Source organism: Aquarana catesbeiana, linkage group LG02, assembly GCF_042186555.1.
Source record: "Aquarana catesbeiana isolate 2022-GZ linkage group LG02, ASM4218655v1, whole genome shotgun sequence".
NCBI classification, from domain to species: domain Eukaryota; kingdom Metazoa; phylum Chordata; class Amphibia; order Anura; family Ranidae; genus Aquarana; species Aquarana catesbeiana.
The window spans coordinates 264,954,483-264,978,617 of NC_133325.1; the positions used below are offsets into that span (position 1 = coordinate 264,954,483).

At 43.1% G+C, this 24,135-nt stretch overlaps 1 protein-coding gene across 2 annotated transcripts in view; it reads right to left on the reverse strand.

Moving 5' to 3' along the window:
- ABCC4 (ATP binding cassette subfamily C member 4 (PEL blood group)) overlaps positions 1 to 24,135 on the reverse strand; it is a 627,509-nt gene that overhangs the window by 219,436 nt on the left and 383,938 nt on the right. The window contains exon 21 of one of the 2 annotated variants that reach the window (XM_073614377.1): positions 21,661 to 23,875. The exons of the other annotated variant lie outside the window; for it this stretch is intronic. Coding sequence (XP_073470478.1) covers positions 23,867 to 23,875 — 9 coding nt within the window. The 3' untranslated portion in view covers positions 21,661 to 23,866. Of the gene's footprint in view, positions 1 to 21,660; positions 23,876 to 24,135 lie in introns of those variants that run through there. 2 annotated transcript variants of the gene reach the window in all.

The following is a 24,135-nucleotide window of genomic DNA, read 5'->3' on the forward strand; positions in this document are numbered from 1 at the left end:
AATTGCCAAACTAATCTCCCAGCATGGCCTGGTGGATATATGGAGGGAATTTAACCCATCCAAACAAGACTAAACCCATTTCTCAAACCCACACAAATCATATGCCAGGATAGACCATATCTTTATTTCTTCAATACACATCCCCCTAGCGCTTAAGGCCTACATCAAGGACACAATGTTATCTGACCACTCCATGGTTCTACTCACTCTGCGTAGAAATGCGCACCTCCCATTGGAAACTCAATGAGTCCATTCTTAATGATCCCATTCAAACCCTCGAACTAGAAAAAGCTTTGAAGGAATATTTCCTACTCAGCGACACGGAAGGAATCTCGGCAGAGAGTCTTTTGGCAGCACATAAGGTAACGATGCACGGAAAGTTCATCCACATAGCATCCCAGTTAAAAAGAGAGAGACTTGCAGACATAGAGAAGCTAGAGAGGGAATTTTCCTTGTTACATTCACAGCATAAAAAAGACCCATCCAAGGTCTCAATAGCACAACTAGATGTGTTGCGCCTTACACTCAACCTAGCACTCACAGTTAAAGCTGAAAGGAAAATCAGGTGGCAAGGGGCCAAATTTTATCAACACAGGGACACCATCGGCCCGATGCTAGCCTCCAAATTGTCCCCCAAACCACACTCATACACGCTATTGAAAATCCAATTGCAAGACGGGACCACAACTTTGAACCCCCGGCGAATAATGCAATCTTTTAAGGCTTTCGACGCTAAACTATACAAAGTGGAGTATAAGGTCGACCTTCCTAGTATAAACTCGTTCCTAGAAAATCTTCCTATTCTGACCATAGGGAAAGACCACAAAGACACAATGGAAGCTCCTATTGCCCCAGGCCCAGATGGCTTCTCCGTCCCTTATTATAAAACTTTCGCCGATACCTTGGCCACATTTCTAACCAGGTTCTTTTACTGTAAAAGAAAGGGTGATCCATTGGACAATCAGCCTAACTTTGTTTTCATGGCAGTTATCCCCAAACCTGATAAAAACATGGAGCTGGTAGGCAACTACAGACACATTTTGTTGATTAATAACAATCTAAAGATCCTGACCAAAATCCTAGCAAACCACATGGGCTACTTTATTAGTCACTACATACATAAGGACCAGGTAGGATTTATCCCTGGAGACAGGGCCCAGACCAGGTGGGAAGAGCATGAGAAGAGCAAATGACTTAATATCAATTCTACAGTTGGGGTGGGATAGTGGCCCCCGCCAAGAAGGTCTGCTCCTCTCACTTGACCTGCAGAAGGCCATTGACTCGGTCTCTTGGTCTTACCTGTTTGCAGTGTTGCAACGCTGGGGGTTTGGTAAGAACTTCATGGGGCTCTTGAAGGCCCTTTACTCAAGCCCAGAAGCCAGGGTCAGACTGCAAGGCTACTAGTCGGATCCCATCAAGATCACCAGAGGCACTCGCCAAGGCTGCCCCCTTTCACCCTTGATATTTGCGATAGCGATCGAAACATTGGCAACAGCCATCCGAGCACATCCAGATATCAGGGGTGTTCACTGCGGTCAAACAGTACATAAATGTGTGCTATACGCAGGTGACCTTCTACTCTTCATCACTTTCCCAATAACGTTACTCCCCGTGTGCAAACTCCTAGACACCTTTGCAAACGTATCAGGCCTACACGTCAACCTCTCGAAGTCCCAAGCGTTGAATGTCTCCCTCCAACTCTCAGTCATGGCACAGTTAAAACACTCCTTTAGGTTTGAATGGAGTGACTCATCTATTTGTTTTATAGGGATAAACCTTTCCCCCAAGATTGAATGCTTATACCAGGCCAACTACCAGCCCATGCACCGCAAACTGGAGTCAGACCTCCAGTCCTGGGCACAGTACAAGTTATCCTGGGTGGGTAGAATTAACTCCGTCAAGATGACTTTGCTGCCCAGATTGCTATACCTTTTTCGATCTCTCCCGATTCTGATCAGAAGAGATCATATCAAATCGTTTCAGGGGAAAATAACCAAATTTGTTTGGGGTAAGGGAGGTTATAGATTCTCCCAATGCATACTCTCCCATCCCAAATCCCATGGAGGCATGGGTCTCCCCAACCTCACTTGGTATTACCAAGCTGCTAGGCTGGCTCAACTTTCCACAATCTATTCTAGACTAGAGAAACCAGACTGGACTCACAGAGAGACAGGCAGTGCTGACATACACTCTGGACTTCCTTCTCTGGTGCCCCCCTAAAAATAGACCCCCTGTTATGTCCCCTACCCTGTCCCACTCAATATCCCTATGGGACACTATGAGAAATCTGCCTTCCTTGATCTCAGAAATTCATCCATTGGCTCACATCTTCCATAACCCACAATTCAGCCCAGGCATGGACATTAAAGCCTTTCAATGGTGGCTCGATAAGGGAATGTACCGTATTGGACATTATTTCTGCACAGGCCCACTCTCCTTTCAGCATTGCAAACACAAATTGGATCTTCCAGATTCAGAAAAATTCAAATATCACCAAATTTTCAATTATTTATCCTCACTTTGGAAAAATAAACCTAACTCCCCATACTTAATGGATTATGAGCGTTGGTGTTGCCAGAAGACAGGGCAAAGAGGTGGCATATCTCTGATCTACTTATCATTTGCTAGGGACACCACTAAGTTCCCATACATGGAAGCATGGGAAAAAGATTTACAAGACAGTTGGGATCTAGATGCAGGACATAAATCCTTCTCTAGATCCTTTAAAAGGTATAATTAATGCCACGCTGATAGAAGCCAATGTAAAGGTTATCACCAAATGGTACCTGTTCCCTACCTCACCCTTATTGCATTAGGGACTGTCACATGATAGGCACGATGGCTCACGTATGGTGGGAATGCCTGAAAATCAGGGGCTACTGGAATAAATTGTTCAACAACATTCGCAAAGTAACTGGTTTATTGATCCCACAATCCCCATCTACAGCTTTACTAAATGTCCCCATACCGAAAATCCCCAAACATTCCCAAAAACGAATGCTCTTTATCTTACTGGGAGCAAAGTTCACTATAGCTAAAGCTTGGAAGCAACCTAGGGTCTCCATTGTCGCAACCAAAAGAAAGATATCTTGGATAATGACCCAAGAAAAAATAGTCAACTCTATCCTAAAAACATCTAAATAATTTGAAAAGACATGGGAACCGTGGGCCCAATATGTACAGATTTCCCTAATTCCCGGATCCAACTCTTTATAAGCTGGAGGGGACGTCCCAGACTCTGTCATCCGTACATCTAATGCATCTTTTTTCTCTTCTGCCTCCCTTTTCTCTCTCCCTTTCTCTGTTATTTTCCTACTCACAATACTACCATACAGTGCTGACGTCATGACACGCAGGCTTCTGTTGCCCACCTACGGACTGGCTGGTCGACCGGGGACCTCTATTCTGGTCTGAGCGCCGGGAGGGTCCCACGAGAGATGTATGTTAATCCTTTGTACTGGAGAGGTGGATAGACTCACCTGTCATTCTCTGACATAGTGTGTTCCCAATGGTGGCGTCAGGGGTGGCGGAGGGTCTCATCCACTCACAACTGTTAAGTCAGAACTCCAGGGGTTGAGAAAGGCTTCCCCCTTGTTATGCATAGGACAACTAATGGTATATATCTATATGATTGTTTATCTGTGTTGCTCCTGACAAGACTTTGTTCAGTATATGTTTTTCTATGTATTCCTTGTCTTTTGGAAAACTAATAAACATTTTGAAATAGAAAAAAAAAACAGTGTCAAATATCGCACTAGTTTTCTGTTACCCTTTTTTTTTTTTTTTTTTTTTATAAAAGTAAAAAAAAAAAAAAAAATGAAGTTTTATTACTGAGATAGATACATTATCTAAATCAGTGATCATTTACAGTGCCCTGAAAAAGTATTCATACCCCTTGAAATGTTCCACATTTTGTCACGTTACAACCAAAAATGTAAATGTATTTTATTGGGAATTTATGTGATAGACTAACACAAAGTGGCACATAATTGTGAAGTGGAAGGAAAATGATAAATGGTTTACAAATTATTTTACAAATTAATCTGAAAAGTGTGGCATGCATTTGTATTCGGCCCCCTTTACTCTGATACCCTTAAGTAAAATCTAGTGGAACCAATTGCCTTCAGAAGGCACCTAATTAGTAAATAGAGTCCACCTGTATGTAATTTAATTCTCAGTATAAATACAGCTGTTCTGTGAAGCCCTCAGAGGTTTGTTAGAGAACCTTAGTGAACAAACAGCATCATGAATGCCAAAGAACCAGACAGGTCAGGGATAAAAGCTGTGGAGCAGATTAAAGCAGGGTTAGGTTATAAAAAAAATATCCCAACCTTTGAACATCTCACAAAGCACTGTTCAAGCCATCATCCAAAATGGAAAGAGTATGGCACAACTGCAAACCTACTGAGACATAGCCGTCCACCTAAACTGACAGGCCCGGGCAAGGAGAGCATTAATCAGAGCCAAGAGGTCCATAATAATGCTGGAGGAGCTGCAGAGATCCACAGCTCAGGTGGGAGAATCTATCCACAGGACAACTATTAGTCGTGCACTCCACAAATCTGGCCTTTATGGAAAGGTGGCAAGAAGAAAGCCATTGTTGAAAGAAAGCCATAGGGAGTCCCGTCTGCAGTTTGCGAGAAGCCATGTGGGGGACGCAGCAAACATGTGGAAGAAGGTGCTCTGGTTAGATGAGACCAAAATTGAACGTTTGGGCCTAAAAGCAAAACACTATGTGTGGCGGAAAACTAACACTGCACCCTGATCACACCATCCCCACAGTGAAACATGGTGATGGCAGCATGTTGTGGGGATGCTTTTCTTCAGCAGGGACAAGGAAACTGGTCAGAGTTGATAGGAAGATGGATGGAGCCAAATACAGGCAATCTTGGAAGAAAACCTGTTAGAGTCTACAAAAGACTTGAGACTGGGGTGGAGGTTCACCTTTCAGCAGAACAATGACTCTAAACATACATCCAGAGCTACAATGGAATGATTTAGATCAAAGCATATTCGTGTGTTTGAATGGCCCAGGCAAAGTCCAGACCTAAATCTAATTGAGAATCTGTGGCAAGACTTGAATATTGCTGTCCAGAGACGCTCTCCATCAAAACTGACAGAGCTTTAGATATTTTGCAAAGAAGAATGGGCAAAACTTTCACCCTCTAGATGTGCAAAGCTGGTAGAGACATACCCAAAAAAACTTGCAGCTGTAATTGCAGCGAAAGGTGGTTATACAAAGTATTGACTCAGGGAGGCTGAATACAAATGCACGCCACACTTTTCACATGTTTAAAAAAAAAATGTGAAAACCATTTATCATTTTTCTTCCACTTCACAATTGTGAGCCACTTTGTGTTGGTCTACCACAGGGGTCAGCACCCCTTGGCACGTGTGGAAGACATGGCACGTGGACACTCTTCAGGTGGCACGCGAGAGTGATCCTGGGAGACCCACCTCCCACACATGCAAGCCAGTCTAGTTGAGTAGCTGTATAGAGGAGAAGCAGTGCACATGTGGACAACTGTCGGGTGGCATATGAGAACAATCCTGGGAGACCCACCTCCCACAAGTGAAAACCGGTCCAGTTCAGCCAGTCAGGATTTGTGAGAAATGCTGTAAATTCTATTTGTTTAAAAGTACTAGTTTCCAAAATCTGTTCTAAAGTAGTAGCTCCCATACCCTGTTCTACACTCACATGGGTGTTTAGGCATGATGCAAATGGCAGTGGCAGGAAACTGTTGATTCTTACTGCTGGTTTTGACAACTGTCAGAAGCTAGCTGCAATTCCTTTTGTGTGTTTTGAATATTCAAGCAAATGTGCTGATCAGAGGTGTTAAAGGTCCTGGAATTTAGGCTGTTGTGAATTGTGAAGGTGCAGAAATTTGGGTGATCTGAGGGGTTATGATGCAGGAATTGGGCCTGATCTGAGGTGTGAAGGTGCCGGAATTAGGCCTGATCTGAGGTGTGAAGGTGCAGGAATTTGGGTGATCTGAGGTGTGAAGGTGCAGGAATTGGGACTGATCTGAGATGTGAAGGTGCAGAAATTGGGACTGATCTGAGATGTAAAGGTGCAGGAATTGGGACTGATCTGAGGTCTGATGGGGCAGGAATTGGGACTGATCTGAGGTGCAAAGGGACAGGAATTGGGACTGATCTGAGGTCTGATGATGCAGGAATTGGGACTGATCTGAGGTCTGATGGGGCAGGAATTGGGACTGATCTGAGGTGTGAAAAGACAGGAATTGGGACTGATCTGAGGGGTGAAGGGAAAGAATTGGGACTGATCTGAGGGGTGAAAGTGCAGGAATTGGGATTGATCTGAGGTGTAAAGGTGCGGGAATTGGGACTGATCTGAGGTCTGATAGGGCAGGAATTGGCACTGACCCGAGCTGTGAAGGGACAGGAATTGGGACTGATCTGAGGTGTGAAGGTGCAGAAATTGGGACTGATCTGACGTGTAAAGGTGCAGGAATTGGGACTGATCTGAGGTGCAAAGGGACAGGAATTGGGACTGATCTGAGGTCTGATGGCGCAGGAATTGGGACTGATCTGAAGTGTGATGAGGCAGGAATTGAGACTGATCTGAAGTGTGATGGGGCAAGAATTGGGACTGATCTGAAGTGTGATGGAGCAGGAATTGGGACTGATCTGAGGTGTAAACGTGCAGAAATTGGGACTGATCTGAGGTGTAAAGGTGCAAGAATTGGGGCTGGCATATACATTTCAACTTTACCAGACTTACCTCACAGTATATATTGCTATTATTCAAGTTATTTTCCCAAATTCTGTTATAAAATTTCCTTTTCGTGATTGAGAGTGTGAAGTTGACAGTAGCCGGCACTCTGTTTCTTTGAAAAATATTTTCGGAACACTCTGCTCAAAAGGTTGCCTACCCCTTGTCTATCACATAAAATCCCAATAAAATACATTTAAGTTTTTGGTTGTAACATGACAAAATGTTGAAAATTTTGAAGAGTATGAATACTTTTTCAAGGCACTGTACTTGTGATCTGCTTAACTTTTTCTGCTTATCAGCTATCCTTATTGTTATGCCATGTACACACTGGAGGATTTTTCGGCATCAATGGTCCGACGGTCTGTCCGACGGTCTTTCCGACGGACTTTCGAACGAACGGACTTGCCTACAAATGATCACACCAAAGTCTGACGGATTCGTATGTGATGACGTATGACCGGACTAAAAAAAGGACGTTGATAGCCAGTAGCCAATAGCTGCCCTAGCGTCGGTTTTCATCCGTCAGACTAGCATACAGACGAGTGTTTTTTTTCGACCGGACTCGAGTCCGTCGGAAAGATTTGAAACATGTTCCAAATCTATAGTCCATCTGATTTTCGACCGAAAAAGTCAGCTGCAGGTCCGATGAAGCCCACACATGGTCGGATTGTCCGACGGATTCGTCCCGTTGGACCAGTCCGGTCAAAGTCCACTCGTGTGTACACGGCATTAGTGAACTTTATGTGTGGCCCAGGATCATTCCCTCCTCCTCTTCCAATGTGCCCCAGGAAGGTCAAAAAGTTGGGAACCCCTGTTTTAGGTTACTAATAATGTATGTTTACATACATTTTAGTATTCCTGATGCACATACAAACCAATCAGATTCATATTTGATCTTAAAAAACCTTCTGCCTGTATTTCCTTTCAAACACAATGGAAAATATTAAAACAACATCCAGTATGTAAAAAATGAATAGTGATCATCACCCAATGATTGTATAACCTAATTAGCAGAGAGAAATACATGTACTACAGTAAACCATATGGATAAATCTACTTTACTTACAAAGAGACTACAATCATTTGACATTGTTTGATTTTATGTCACGCCTGCAAAAATATGTATAATTTGAGCACAAGAACAAATATTGCTGACAGCTAACTGACAAGACACAGAGCAAGTTAAAACAATTCTTACAATGAAAAGAATGTCCTTGCTACTGTAACTATAAATTAGTATTTACATCTCCTTATCAGTCTCCCAGTCTTACACATACTATCAATCTTTCAATCTGACAGTTTGTAAAGATATTTAATTAAACAAAAGCCAAACCACCACCCAAATAACCTAGATTCTGCACAGCTATAACATCTATAACAAAGGGAGCAGAGATGATAGCATTAAAATGATAGCCTTGTTTAGTCCCCGAGTGCTTCGATTAGCCTCTTGTTAACGTTTAATGGCACTATTGTCGCTCTCATGCTGAGAATGACAAATTAGGCCTTTGACTGCAAGCAGAGCAGGCGCGGAGGATTTCAAACTGATTAACTGCCGCTCTTCTCGCTTTTGTGATTTTGTTTTTGGGAAATCTTTCAAACTAAAGCACCGGATTCAGATGCAACTGCTGATCAACATTTTTAAAGAAAAAAATATATAAAAATTGTAAAGGCAAATTACACAAACAAATCTATATAAAGGTGAGGGTTAAAAGAATTAATTAGTGGGACTGCTTTAGCTGTCCCACTATTGTTATTTGATTTTAAATATTTAGTGGGACTGCTTTAGCAGTCCCACTATTGTTATTCGATTTTATTTACTTTTATTTTTATTATTAATTTTATTTATTATTCCGTACGTTTTTTGGCTCTGCGTAACTTCTGCATACTTTCAGCTATTAAAACCATTCAACTATTAAAATGTCCATCTCTTTCAGCTGATGATGGGACTTTTTTTCTACTATTTATACTTTTTAAAATATTAAGCTTTTTATCACTTTTTTTAACATTAAAGTCAATGGGAGCATGCTTCAGATCCTTAAAATCTTCTTCCGCTCCCAAAAGTTTCAGCTCCTTCATACTACAGACGCCAAACAAACTTTAAAATGTTCACAAAATGTTCAGCTATCTGGCTATATCTTTTCAGTTTGATATCTTTTACAGTTTTTGTGAAAAAGCTTTTTGTTTAGTGGACATTTCAGGAAATTTTTGCCATTAAACAGAGTGTACTATGTTGCTTTTGTTGCCATGGTTACCAAAGCTTCTGTTATACACGGGGGGGGGGGGTGGCTGGAGCATCTCAGCTCTGATTACAGAGCCCGGGGGAGGGGACAGACACACCATGTACTGATTTATAATAGAGGAATATGATGGGGCAGTTTTGATGGTGGCAATATGATGGGGCAGTTTTGATGGGGCAGTTTTGATGGTGGAAATATGATGGGGCAGTTTTGATAGGGCAATTCTGATGGGGCAGTTTTGATGGGGCAATTCTGATGGGGCAGTTTTGATGGTGGCAATATGATGGGGCAGTTTTGATGGTGACAATATGATGGGGCAGTTTTTATGGGGCAATTCTGATGGGGCAGTTTTGATGGGGACAATTTTAATGGAGCAGTTTTAAAGGTGGCAATATGATGGGGCAGTTTTGATGGTGGCAATATGATGGGGCAGTTTTGATGGGGCAATTCTGATGGGGCAGTTTTGATGGTGGCAATATGATGGGGCAGTTTTGATGGGGACAATTTTTATGGGGCAATTCTGATGGGGCAGTTTTGATGGCAATATGATGGGGGGAGTTTTGCTGGGGGCCGTTTTAGCAATTCAGCTATTTAGCATTCCCACGCATTTTCCCCAGGAAATGCATTTTTAGTGGCAATGCTTTAGCAGTCCCACTATTGTTATTCGATTTTATTTTTTTTTTATTAGTGGGACTGCTTTAGCAGTCCCACTATTGTTATTCAATTTTATTTATTTTTAATTTTAATTTTTTTATTCCGTACGTTTTTTGGCTCTGCGTAACTTCTGCATACTTTAAGCTATTAAAACCATTCAGCTATTAAAATGTTCGTCTCTTTCAGCTGATGATGGGACTTTTTCAACTTTTTTTCTACCATTTATACTTTTTAAAATATTAAGCTTTTTATCACTTTTTTTAACATTGAAGTCAATGGGAGCATGCTTCAGAAACTTAAAATCTTCTTCCGCTCCCAAAAGTTTCAGCTCCTTCATACTTTCACCTACAGACGCCAAACAAACTTTAAAATGTTCACAAAATATTCAGCTATCTGGCTATATCTTTTCAGTTTGATATCTTTTACAGTTTTTGATAAAAAGCTTTTTGTTTAGAGGTCATTTCAGGAAATTTTAGCCATTAATCAGAGTGTACTGTTTGTTTTGTTGCCATGGTTACCAAAGCTTCTGTTATACACAGGGGGGGAGGTGGCTGGAGCATCTCAGCTTTGATTACAGAGCCCGGGGGAGGGGACAGACACACCATGTACTGATTTATAATAGAGGAATATGATGGGGCAGTTTTGATAGGGCAATTCTGATGGGGCAGTTTTGATGGGGCAATTCTGATGGGGCATTCTGATGGTGGCAATATGATGGGGCTAGTTTTGATGGGGACAATTTTAATGGAGCAGTTTTAAAAGGTGGCAATATGATGGGGTAGTTTTGATGGGGGCAGTTTTGATGGGGGCAATATGATGGGGCAGTTTTGATAGGGCAATTCTGATGGGGCAGTTTTGATGGGGCAATTATGATGGGGCAGTTTTGATGGTGGCAATATGATGGGGCAGTTTTGATGGGACAATTCTGATGGGGCAGTTTTGATGGTGGCAATATGATGGGGCAGTTTTGATAGGGCAATTCTGATGGGGCAGTTTTCATGGTGGCAATATGATGGGGCAGCTTTGATGGGGCAATTCTGATGGGGCAGTTTTGATGGTGGCAATATGATGGGGCAGTTTTGATGGGGGCAGTTTTGATGGTGGCAATTCTGATGGGGCAGTTTTGATGGTGGCAATATGATGGGGCAGTTTTAATGGGGACAATTTTGATGGGGCAATTCTGATGGGACAGTTTTGATGGCAGTATGATGGGGCAGTTTTGATGGCGGCCATTTTAGCAATTTAGCTATTCAGCATTCCCACGCATTTTCCCCAGGAAATGCATTTTCTAGTTCTTTAATTTTATTCTGTACGTTTTTTGGCTCTGCGTAACTTCTGCATACTTTTAGCTATTAAAACCATTCAACTATTAAAATGTTCGTCTCTTTCAGCTGATGATGGGACTTTTTCAACTTTTTTTCTACCATTTATACTTTTTAAAATATTAAGCTTTTTATCACTTTTTTAACATTGAAGTCAATGGGAGCATGCTTCAGATCCTTAAAATCTTCTTCAGCTCCCAAAAGTTTCAGCTCCTTCATACTTTCACCTACAGATGCCAAACAAACTTTAAAATGTTCACAAAATATTCAGCTATCTGGCTATATCTTTTCAGTTTGATATATTTTACAGTTTTTGTGAAAAAGCTTTTTCTTTAGAGGTCATTTCAGGAAATTTTTGCCATTAATCAGAGTGTACTGTGTTGCTTTTGTTGCCATGGTTACCAAAGCTTCTGTTATACACAGGGGGGGAGGTGGCTGGAGCATCTCAGCTCTGATTACAGAGCCCGGGGGAGGGGACAGACATATCATGTACTGATTTATAATAGAGGAATATGATGGGGCAGTTTTGATGGGGCAATTCTGATGGGGCAGTTTTGATGGTGGCAATATGATGGGGCAGTTTTGATGTAACAATTCTGATGGGGCAGTTTTGATGGTGGCAATATGATGGGGCAGTTTTGATAGGGCAATTCTGATGGGGCAGTTTTGATGGGGCAATTCTGATGGGGCAGTTTTGATGGGGCAATTCTGATGGGGCAGTTTTGATGGGGCAATTCTGATGGGGCAGTATTGATGGGGCAATTCTGATGGGGCAGTTTTGATGGTGGCAATATGATGGGGCAGTTTTGATGGGGACAATTTTAATGGAGCAGTTTTAAAGGTGGCAATAGGATTGGGCAGTTTTGATGGGGGCAGTTTTGATGGGGGCAATATGACGGGGCAGTTTTGATGGTGGCAATATGATGGGGCAGTTTTGATGGGGCAGTTTTGATGGTGGCAATATGATGGGGCAGTTTTGATGGTGGCAATATGATGGGGCAGTTTTGATGGGGACAATTTTAATGGAGCAGTTTTAAAGGTGTCAATATGATGGGGCAGTTTTGATGGTGGCAATATGATGGGGCAGTTTTGATGGGGCAATTCTGATGGGGCAGTTTTGATGGTGGCAATATGATGGGGCAGTTTTGATGGTGGCAATATGATGGGGCAGTTTTGATGGGGCAATTCTGATGGGGCAGTTTTGATGGTGGCAATATGATGGGGCAGTTTTGATGGTGGCAATATGATGGGGTAGTTTTGATGGGGCAGTTTTGATGGTGTCAATATGATGGGGCAGTTTTGATGGGGCAATTCTGATGGGGCAGTTTTGATGGTGGCAATATGATGGGGCAGTTTTGATGGGGCAATTCTGATGGGGCAGTTTTGATGGTGGCAATATGATGGGGACAATTTTGATGGGGCAGTTTTGATGGCAATATGATGGGGACAATTTTGCTGGGGGCCGTTTTAGCAATTCAGCTATTCAGCATTCCCACGCATTTTCCCCAGGAAATGCATTTTCTAGTCTAGTCTAGTTTTATTATTTATTATTCCATACGTTGTTTGGCTCTGCGTAACTTCTGCATACTTTCAGCTATTAAAACCATTCAACTATTAAAATGTTCGTCTCTTTCAGCTGATGATGGGACTTTTTCAACTTTTTTTCTACTATTTATACTTTTTAAAATATTAAGCTTTTTAACACTTTTTTTTAACATTGAAGTCAATGGGAGCATGCTTAAAATCCTTAAAATCTTCTTCCTCTCCCAAAAGTTTCAGCTCCTTCATACTTTCACCTACAGACACCAAAGAAACTTTAAAATGTTCACAAAATGTTCAGCTATCTGGCTATATCTTTTCAGTTTTACAGTTTTTGTGAAAAAGCTGTTTGTTTAGTGGTCATTTCAGGAAATTTTAGCCATTAAACAGAGTGTACTGTGTTGCTTTTTTTGCCATGGTTACCAAAGCTTCTGTTATACAGGGGGGGGGGGGGGGAGGTGGCTGGAGCATCTCAGCTCTGATTACAGAGCCTGGGGGAGGGGACAGACACACCATGTACTGATTTATAATAGAGGAATTTGATGGGGCAGTTTTGATGGGGCAATTCTGATGGGGCAGTTTTGATGGTGGCAATATGATGGGGCAGTTTTGATAGCGCAATTCTGATGGGGCCGTTTTGATGGGGCAGTTCTGATGGTGGCAATATGATGGGGCAGTTTTGATGGGGCAATTCTGATGGGGCAGTTTTGATGGTGGCAATATGATGGGGCAGTTTTGATGGGGCAATTCTGATGGGGCAGTTTTGATGGGACAGTTTTGATGGGTATTATGGAGTATTTGATAATATTATTTTAGGGCAACAAAATAAAGATCCTTTCACTGACAATAACCATAGCTTCTGTGTAAAATCATTTGGAAGTGTTTGTGAATAAGCAGGGAGCAGAGGTTCCCTGTTTGCAGAGCCACAGGTCTGACTGAGGAGGGGGTGCGTGGAACCTCTGCAGATAGATCACTGATTCCACACACACAGAAGGGGTTCTTCTCTACAGCATGCTGGCAGTGGACAAAAAGTGCATTCTATGCATAAAATAAAAGCCTCATGCATGTGTCCTGCTTCTCAATATAGGGGGTCAACAATGCCAAGAGTTGGTGAGAGCAGGGGTCCATCATCCGGAGATAATGATAAAGGCATATGACATAATTGGTCATGATTAATAATGCAACCAATTTTTGGTCCAAGAACTCCTCCTCCTCTTGTTCCTGGACTTGGGTCAAAGCAATAACTCCAAGGCCAATAATAAATAACATGTTATCTCCTCTGATTCCACAACATGTCTGGCTGACGAACGGCCGGTCAGAAACAAACTGAAAAGCACGAAATGAAAAGCGCAAACTGAAAAGCGCTAAATGAAAAGCGAAAAATGAAAAGCACGAATCAACACTCACCAAAATTCTACTAACACGAAATTAGCATAAGGTGCCCAAAGGGTGGTGCTAAAGAGTTGAAAAACCATGTAGTACGGCAGTCTGTTCGTGTTTGTTGGCCGACAATTCCTTGCCGTTTGTATGCAAGACAAAATCCAGGCACACTCCTTTGGACAAAAGTCCGAGGTTTTGTCTGTGGAAAATCCGATTGTGTGCATGAGGCTTAAGACTAGTAAGACTGCAGCTCTCTCTTACTAAAACTAGAGAGTGCACAATCTGGTGCAACTGTGCATAGAAACCAATCAGCTTCAAGGTTCCTGCAGCACAGAAGATTTTTTTACATTAACTGCTTGCTGACCGCCGGCTGTCAATTGACGGCCAGGCGGCGCAGCTCTCGTTGCGGGCGGGCGTCATAAGACGGCCTCGCTTTCCAGGCCCACCAGGCGACAGCGATCGTGCGCCCGCCGTGTCACTGGGCACCCGGTGCGCGCGCCTGTAAACACACAGATCCACGGTCCTGTCAGAGGAGAGGAGATCGATGGTATGTTCTCAGTACAGAGGAACACCGATCGGTCTCCTCCCCTAGTGAGTCCCCTCCCCCTACAGTTAGAAACACCCTTAGCAACACAGTTAACCCCTCGATCACCACCTAGTGTTAACCCCTTCCCTGCCAGTCACATTTATACAGTAATCAGTGCATTTTTATAGCACGGATCGCTGTATAAATGTGAATGGTCCCAAAAATGTGTCAAAAGTGTCCGATGTGTCCGCCACAATATCGCATTCATGATAAAAATCACAGATCGCCGCCATTACTAGGAAAAATAAATAAATAAATAAAAATGTTATAAATCTATCCCCTATTTTGTAGACGCTATAACTTTTGCGCAAACCAATCAATATATGCTTATTGTGATTTTTTTTTACCAAAAATATGTAGAAGAATACATATCGGCCTAAACTGAGGAAAAAATTTTTTTAAAGAAAAAAAAAATGGATATTTATTATCGCAAAAAGTAAAAAATATTGTGTTTTTTTTTCAAACTTGTCCCTCTTCTTTTGTTTATAGCGCAAAAAATAAAAACCGCAGAGGTGATCAAATACCACCAAAAGAAAGCTCTATTTGTGGGAAAAAAAATGATAACAATTTCATCTGGGTACAGTGTTGTATGACCGCGCAATTGTCATTCAAAGTGCGACAGCACTGAAAGTTGAAAAATGGCTTGGGCAGGAAGGGGGTGAAAATGCACTGTATTGAGGTGGTTAATGCATAGAATGCATTAAGGTAAAAAAACCTTAAGCCCTGGTTCACACTGATGTGATGCAGGAAACGCACAGGATTCGCTGGGTTTCCCCGCATTGCACTGCATAGCAAACGTACGGCGTCTATGTGATCTGCTGTGGGTGTCAATGTTAGATTAACGACACTGCCAAACATATCGTAAAATGCAGTGCGATTGCCAGAATCGCACCGCATCACCCATGCAATGCAATTGAGGTGTTCTAACCCTGTATGGCCAGCATAAGACTATATTTAGTTGATGTAAATTAAAAGATCAATTGAGCTTTAAATCTGTAGATTTCATTAAAATAATCCTTGGTGATCCTGCCATGAAGGACCTTGTTTATGCACTGGTAAAGCGTTACAAGGCTGTCCCCCTCTTCCAACTGCTCTCCTGAATTGTCAACATGTCGCACACTCTCCCAATGTGGATTATAAGCAGTTCTGCCAACACATTGCACAGGCATGTTCCACTGTTGTCACCATCAGGAAATCAGAACTGAGAAAATACATAAAGCAGGTGCTGGAGTTTAAAGCGGTAGTAAACCCGCTGACTTTTTTTTTCCCCTACACCTGTAAGGGAAAAGGCATAATGAGCTAGTATGCACCGCATACTAGCTCATTATGAGATACTTACCTTAGAACGAGGCGCCAGCATCTCACCCGGTCCACGCCGAGGGAGCTAACATTTCCCCTCAGCGTGTCTTCCGGAGCCGCGATGTCGTCACTCCCGCGCATGCACGCGGGAGACTTTTTTCCGGCAAGGTCCGGGGTCTGCCGGGCTTTCAGCCGAGAATCCCCTGTGTGCATGCGCTGCTGCAGTCAGCGGCTCATTGCGAGGGGAATATCTCCTAAACCGTACAGGTTTAGGAGATTTTTTTTTACCTACAGGTGGGCTTACCTGTAGGTAAAGGTTTAAAAAATAGGTATACAACCGCTTTAAGTTCTTGCACACTGCAGCTTGAAAAAGCCCAGTACAGTGTTTAAAAAAAAAATTTATTTATTTTTTTACGCATCTAAAATGCAGCCCACTGTTTACAATGTGCCTGCACACACAGGTGCGTAAACAAGCGCTGCGTAAAAAAAAAAAAATAATAATAACTGTGTTCCCAGTCAGTATTTTTCACTGGTACGCGGAAATATGTACATATGCGAGTATAGGTGTGAATACAACATTTTGAGAGCTAGAACTCGAGAATAAGATGCATGCAAATACACGAAAATGTGCACAAATATATCCAACATAAAAGCCTGAAATTACATTCAAAAAGCATATCTAAAAAAAAAATGTATTTTCTGACATCCAAAAAGCACATGCTCAAACATCAGGACCGTGTGCAAGAGGCCTTGCATATTATGAAAAAAAATATAGACGAGTGCAATATACATAGGGGCATAAAAGCATATAAAGCAGGCAATGTGACATTCACCAAACAATCAGTGCAAGTGAATCTTCCACATTACAATGATTCTCCTGCAGTGAATATTTGGTGAATGTTCACTGCTTTATAAATGTGCTTCATAGAATTAAAAGCAGGCAGCTTCAACTAGGGGCCTGGAGACTGACTGAAAACTAAACTGAATTACTATTAACAAAAGGTGTGTCTATACAGTATATGACGTTCAATAAAACTACTGGTTCCCCAAATGTTATACAGACTATTATTTTCATCATTTATTATTAAGGCTTTTCAATAAAATGTCTACTCTGACAAGAAAGTGCAGTCTAACTTTCCAAAGAAAAAAAAACCCAACAGTTTACCGAAAAAAAAAAAAAAAAGGACCAAGACATTGTTAAAAGCAAATTCCTTCTACACACTTTCCCTGACATTTCCACACAAAAAAATGCAAGGGTCACTGGTAGAGAATCAAGGCACGGCAGTTCCAGTCTTTTGCTCTTATGAAAGTAAATGACCTCAGCTATTATTCGTGTCTTAGGCACTTTTTGTTCTCAGTGTCCAGATGCAAGAACTATTCTTTCAATGAAATAACTGTGGACAGCTCCTTCACATTTCCCTTTTCCTCAGTGTTTTCACTTCATAAAGCAGCAGTCAATGCATTTTGTGTGTGGTGAGGACGTGGAGGGAGGGGAATGGCACATTCACTGGTGGTCTCAGCCATACCCTTCATTGCTGGCTCAAGTAGTCCCTGGATTAGGCTTTTGTTTGTGATGAAAGCATCTGAAAAGTCAGTTATTTAAAATTAGTCAAGCTGTTGATTTTAAAATAAAGGCTTTTTAGATCTGCCCTCTTTAATAAATCACTAGATGGATTTGAGGGCAGCTGTAGGACACCTCACATATTCTCCATGAACGTCCTGCCAAGGCTTACCTTCTGCTCTCCCAAATCTTCATGGATTTTTTTATACAGGCACCAAAGTGAATCCAGCATTTTCCTCGGATTTTCGAAACCAACTATACAGATTTAAACAGATTTTTTCTGCCAATGGTAAACACACTGGGGTTAATTTACGAAGGCACATTACCAAGAGCAGGGATAAATATATTGTATGCTTGCACTGTGGGCCTGCATGAGCGTGTGGATGTATGTACGCAGCACAGTCACAATCACGGGTACTACCTAGTTGACAGAGCTGCACAATTAATCGTTAAAAAATCGTGATCTCGATTCAACTCCCCTGACTATCTCTATTGCAGAGTTTGCCGATTCTTTCATATAACAAGTAGAGAGACTTAGGCCTCATGTACACTACTGCTGGTAAATGGACGTTTAGGAGCAGTTGGGCATTTTTTCAACTGCTTCTGAACTCTCCTCTATGCTATGTTATCAGTACATGTACACAGGGTCGTTTATAGTCTGTTTCTAGGCAGTTGAGTTTAGAGGCTTTTTCTGGAAGCCAAAAAAATGCGTTCAGAAGCTGTGTTTAGAGGCAGTTGAAATGCCAAATGCTTGTAACTGCTTGTAAACTCATGTAAAAGCTGTAACCTGCCTTTATCCACATTTTTGTTTATAAGTGTTCCTAAAGAAGAACATGTAATATATGGGAGAAACACAATTTTCACCACATGCTGTTGCCTGCAAGGGAGGAGAGGGGGGGGCAGAGGGTGAGACAGACAGACAGAGAGAGAGAGAGAGACAGGCAGAGAAAGAGAGGGAGAGAGAGAGAGACAGACAGGCAGAGAGAGACACACACACAGGCAGAGAGAGAGACAGAGAGACAGGCAGAGAGAGAGACAGGCAGAGAGAGAGAGAGAGAGAGACAGGCAGAGAGAGAGAGACTGGCAGAGAGACACAGACAGGCAGAGAGAGACACACACAGGCAGAGAGAGACGCACACAGGCAGAGAAAGACGCACACAGACCGAGAGAGAGACACACACACAGAGAGAGAGACACACACAGACAGAGAGAGAGAGAGACACACACACACAGACAGAGAGAGAGAGACACACACAGAGAGAGAGAGAGAGAGAGACACACACACAGGCAGAGAGAGAGAGACACACAGGCAGAGAGAGAGAGATAGAGAGAGAGAGACAGGCAGAGAGAGAGAGACACACAGGCAGAGAGAGAGACACACACACAGGCAGAGAGAGACACACACACAGGCAGAGAGAGAGACACACACAGGCAGAGAGAGAGACACACACACAGGCAGAGAGAGAGAGACACACACAGGCAGAGAGAGAGACACACACACAGGCAGAGAGAGAGAGAGAGAGACAGGCAGAGAGAGAGAGACACACACACAGGCAGTGAGAGACACACACACAGGCAGAGAGAGAGAGACACACAGGCAGAGAGAGAGAGACACACACAGGCAGAGAGAGACACACAGGCAGAGAGAGACACACACAGGCAGAGAGAGAGAGACACACACAGGCAGAGAGAGAGAGACACACACAGGCAGAGAGAGAGAGATAGAGAGAGAGAGACAGGCAGAGAGAGAGAGACACACAGGCAGAGAGAGAGACACACACACAGGCAGAGAGAGACACACACACAGGCAGAGAGAGAGACACACACAGGCAGAGAGAGAGACACACACACAGGCAGAGAGAGAGAGACACACACAGGCAGAGAGAGAGACACACACACAGGCAGAGAGAGAGAGAGAGAGACAGGCAGAGAGAGAGACACACACACACAGGCAGTGAGAGACACACACACAGGCAGAGAGAGAGACACACAGGCAGAGAGAGAGAGAGACACACACAGGCAGAGAGAGACACACAGGCAGAGAGAGACACACACAGGCAGAGAGAGAGAGACACACACACAGGCAGAGAGAGAGACACACACACAGGCAGAGAGGGAGAGAGACACACACACAGGCAGAGAGAGACACACAGGCAGAGAGGGAGACACACTGGCAGAGAGAGACACACACAGGCAGAGAGAAAGAGGCAGAGACAGGCACAGCGAGAGAGAGAGAGAGACAGGCGCAGAGAGAGAGAGACAAGCACAGAGAGAAAGAGAGACAGGCACAGAGAGAAAGAGAGACAGGCAGAGAGAGAGAGACAGGCAGAGAGAGAGAGACAGCAGAGAGAGAGAGACAGCAGAGAGAGTGAGACAGCAGAGAGAGAGACAGGAGAGAGAGAGCAGAGAGACAGCAGAGAGAGGCAGGGAGACTGACTGGCACAGTGCTAGAGAGAGACTCCATAGTTAAAGTACACTGCTCTCTCTTCTCACGGAATGGCTGAAATGGTTACTAATTTACATGATTTTCCTGCATTGTGGACATTTGGGAGGGTCTCCTGAGGTTATCTTCAAAAAGCTTCTAACCTCAACTGCTGCTAAACTCAGTATGTAAAAGCTGTTAAAAGGAGGTTTTTCACTGTCATTTATCAGCTGTCAGTTTCCAGCAAGAGGTTTTCAACTGTGTACATGAGGCCTTATCTGCTCACTCAGATGTCAAAAGAAAAAACCCAGGCAGTCTGCCAAGTTTTTAACATGAAACATTGTAACTAATGCTTCCTTGTTAGAACAAAGGGATAAACTTCTGTGTGTAAAGAAAAAATCTGGGCAGTCTGCCAAGTTTTTAACAATGTGTAAATGCAGGAAGTTTAACCACTTAAAGTCTAAATCTTTTTCTGACACTTGTTTAAGTTAAAATCAATATTTTTTGCTAGAAAATTACTTAGAACTCCCAAACATTATATATATTTTAGCAGAGACCCTAGGGAATAAAATGGCAATTTGTTGCAATATTTTATGTCACACTGTATTTGCCCAGCGGTCTTTCAAACACAATTTTTTGGGAAAAAAATACACTTCAATGTATTTTTTATCAACTTGTTTGATCTTCACCTACTAATGATGGACATAGTATTTCCTTGAAAAATCCCATCTTGCTTTGGAGAAAGAGGTTTTCCTCTTCTCTCCTCCTTTTTATGATATATGTATATTAGGGATTGGGAGATCTGTCTGAATTATCCCCTGGTTATAGTCCAACCATCTATTTTTTAAGTATATACACTTCAATGTAAAAATGTCCCCATCCAATCCGCCAGACAGATGGGAAATAGGTTCCCTAATCCGTCTGTTTTTGGCAGACAGGATCAGATCCAATGGCAGCTCCATAAAGAGACTGCGGGGGTCCGATCAAGTCTGCCTGAAAAACTGACAGGCGGACCTGATCAGATCACCCATGTGAAAGGGGCCTAAGGCATGTGTGTGCCTCAACATTTTGTGGACACAGGATTCAATCAACTTACTCAGCAATGAAATTCACATGCCAAGCAAATCAGCAGGTCTTAAAAAAAAAAAAAACTGTACAGTGTGCCATCAGACCAACAGTGACAGCGTATGTACGGGTATCATTGGGATCTCAAGCACCAGCATATGAAATCTTGTAACCACGAAGATATGTTTATGTGTAGTGCAATAACAGCTGCACACGTACAGTTCACTTTTCACAATTTTTTTAACTCCTTAAATGATATAGTGTGCACTGCATGCAGTTTTACTCCTACAATGTAGCATGTTAAAAAATGTTAGGTAGACAGACCCAAAACATTAAATATCCCACGCTATATTTTACTACTGCCACTACTTATATTGGTATGGGGCGGTGTCACCGGAAACCCAACCCTTATGACATCACCGCCCATGCCCGGACGGTGATGTCATAAGGGGTGGGGCCTCTGGATGACATCACACATCCCATGCCAATATTAGTAGTGGCACACCACGCACCCGGCATTAGAACGGGAGAGAGTGTTGAGTCAACATCGGAAGAACAGAGGGAGAAGACCCAGCAAAAGAGCAAGAAGATAGCGGAGAAGACCCAAAAGAGGCAGAAGACAGCGGACAGAGGGAGAAGAACCGGAGAGGGCTAGAAGACATCAGAGGAGAGCAGAGAAGACCCGGAGAGGGGAGAAGAAATCGGAAGAGACGACGGAGCTGCCTTAATAAATTACTTTTAAAAACACGTGTACTGTTTTATTTTTATGACATTTTATTTTCAGGTGTAGGGGTACAATGTACCCCATACTCATTCACATAGGGTGGGGGGCTGGGATCTGGGGGCTCCTTTGATAAAGGGGGCTTCCAGATTCCGATAAGCCCCCCACCCGCAGACCCTGACAACCAACGGTCAGGGTTGTTGGGAAGAGGCCCTTGTCCTCATCAACATAGGGGCAAAGTGCTTTGCGGTGGGGGGGCACAGGGCCCCCCTGCCCAAAGCACCCAGCCCCCCATGTTGAGGGCATGCGGCCTGGTATAGTTCAGGAGGGGGCGCTCGCTCGTCCCCACCCCCCTTTCCTGACCTGCTGGCTGTGTGCTAGGATAGAGGTCTGGTATGGGTTTTGGGGGGAAAAAAAAACGCCGAAAAGACCCAGTGTGCTCCTTGAGGGGGAACCCATGCTGTTTTTTTTTACATTTTGCGTGGAGTTCCCCCTAAAAATTCATATCAGATACAGTGCCTGGTATGGTCGGATGCATGTTCATTGAAGTCGGACGCATGTCGGACTTCAAGTCGCAGGGCAAAGTCGGATCCAAAGTGGTACATCTGTCATGTCGTACCAGTGTGAACACGGCCTGAATCAAAGACTAATCAACACAAATGGCACAGTACGGGGGGAGGTGAGGCAGGAAGGCACAGTACGGCAGAGGAGGGGCTGGAGGGGTTCAGTGCACAGTGCAGGTTCTGTGATGCTGTTCGGGACACATGGCTATCTTAGAACAGTTTAGTAAACAGCGTTACTGTCCCAGCAAATCCTGGGACAATTGGCAAGTATGATGTGCCCATGCATTAAGAAGGCCATGGGTACAATGGCATACTGGAGCAGGCATTTCATAGCAAACAACACTTATATACAGTTCACCTTATATACAATGTAGCCTGTGCACATGTGTATGCATGCATGAGGGATAGGATTTGACTATCCACACACTACTGAGACACTGGCACACACTCATTAATATTTAAAATATGAAAGGAGGATTAAAACATAAAAGCAAAAATGTAATAAATAGCAGCTTACCACTCATTAGATGTGGTGGCTGCAATAGCTGTTTTTTCTTAGACTTACCCCGTCTGTTTTCACCTGGTGATCTGACCAGTAACACATTTCCTGTATTAGAGTGCCTCCACTCCGGATGAATAAGCACAGGGGTAAGTTTGTACAGCATACATTTTAGTCTGTGGAGAGCCGAGTGTTGGACATGCATTTTACTGAATGAAACTGATTAATTCAATCTGTTTTGTTGTGATTAGCTGTGATTGGTCAAAGCGAATCACATGGTACAGATGGGCTGTGATTGGCCCAGTCTGTACCATGTGATCACACTTACCAATCACAACTAGCAACACAATGTACACATTGAATGGCTTGAAAGGAAGCTATCCATTATTTATAATTGTCATGTGACCTGCAGTGATTCATCACCGTGGTCACATGGTACCGGCAGCAAGCCGGTACTCTGATTGGTCATTGGTACCGTGGACACGGCCGCTGACAGATCGCACCGCTGCACGATCGGCGCATCCTCACAGGACGTCATATGACATCCAGTCAGGAAGGGAAAGCACCCATCCACCCGTCAATCTGCTATTGGCTGGGCGGGAACTGGTTAAATCTGCCAGTACATCTAACACTCTAGACTAACAAAGCTGTGTTCAAATCTGCTCCCTGTGGTCATTTATCCAGAGTGGTGTCTGTATAATACAAGAGGTATGCTACTGGCCAGATCACCAGGAGAGTGGGGAAAAGCCTTAAAAAGAAAACTAAAAAAAACACCACATCTAATCAGTAACCTGCAATATATAACATTTTTGGTTTTGGGTTTAATATCGCTTTAAGCTCTATTTTTTTCTGCAGCAAGGATCTTTCTTTGAAAGCCTCTCTTTCCTCCTGCTCAGTAGGTCCTATGTTTGCTGCCCTCTTTCCTGTTTTCGAGTGTTGCCTTGCCTTAGCAGGGTCCTATGGTGACACCCATAAGTGAGCATGCCCAATGTATGCCAGTCAGCCAGAGTGGGCGAGACAGAGCATGCATGCGCAATGGTCCTATGCACTCCAGAGCAGGCACTGCCAGAGGAGGCTGGACAAGGTGCAGAAGCATTCTGGCACCTGGCATCGTGAAACATGTAGTCCTGAGAAGAGGGCGTCGAGGAACTTTCAAGGGTGTGATCTTGGCTGGAAGTTCGTAAAAGTGGAGCACACAAACCCAGAGGCTGCGGTGGTGATTATTCTTGCTGTAAGTGTTTCTGGATTTTTGTATTCATATGCATTTATTGTCCAATGCTCAGCACCACTGTATTTAGGACAAGAAATAATTAATAAATTAGTAAGATAAAACTGTGCATTTTTATATAAAAAGGATTTCTGTGCGGGCCCCAGCCCCCTTTTATTGCAATCAATGACAAAAATATACAATATATCCACTTGAGGACCAGGCCCATTCTGACACTTTTGGTTTACAAGAAAAAAATAATTTTTTTGGCCCCAGAGAATAAAATGACGATTGTTGCAATGTTTTTTTTATAAAAATACACTTCAATGAATTTTAATGCA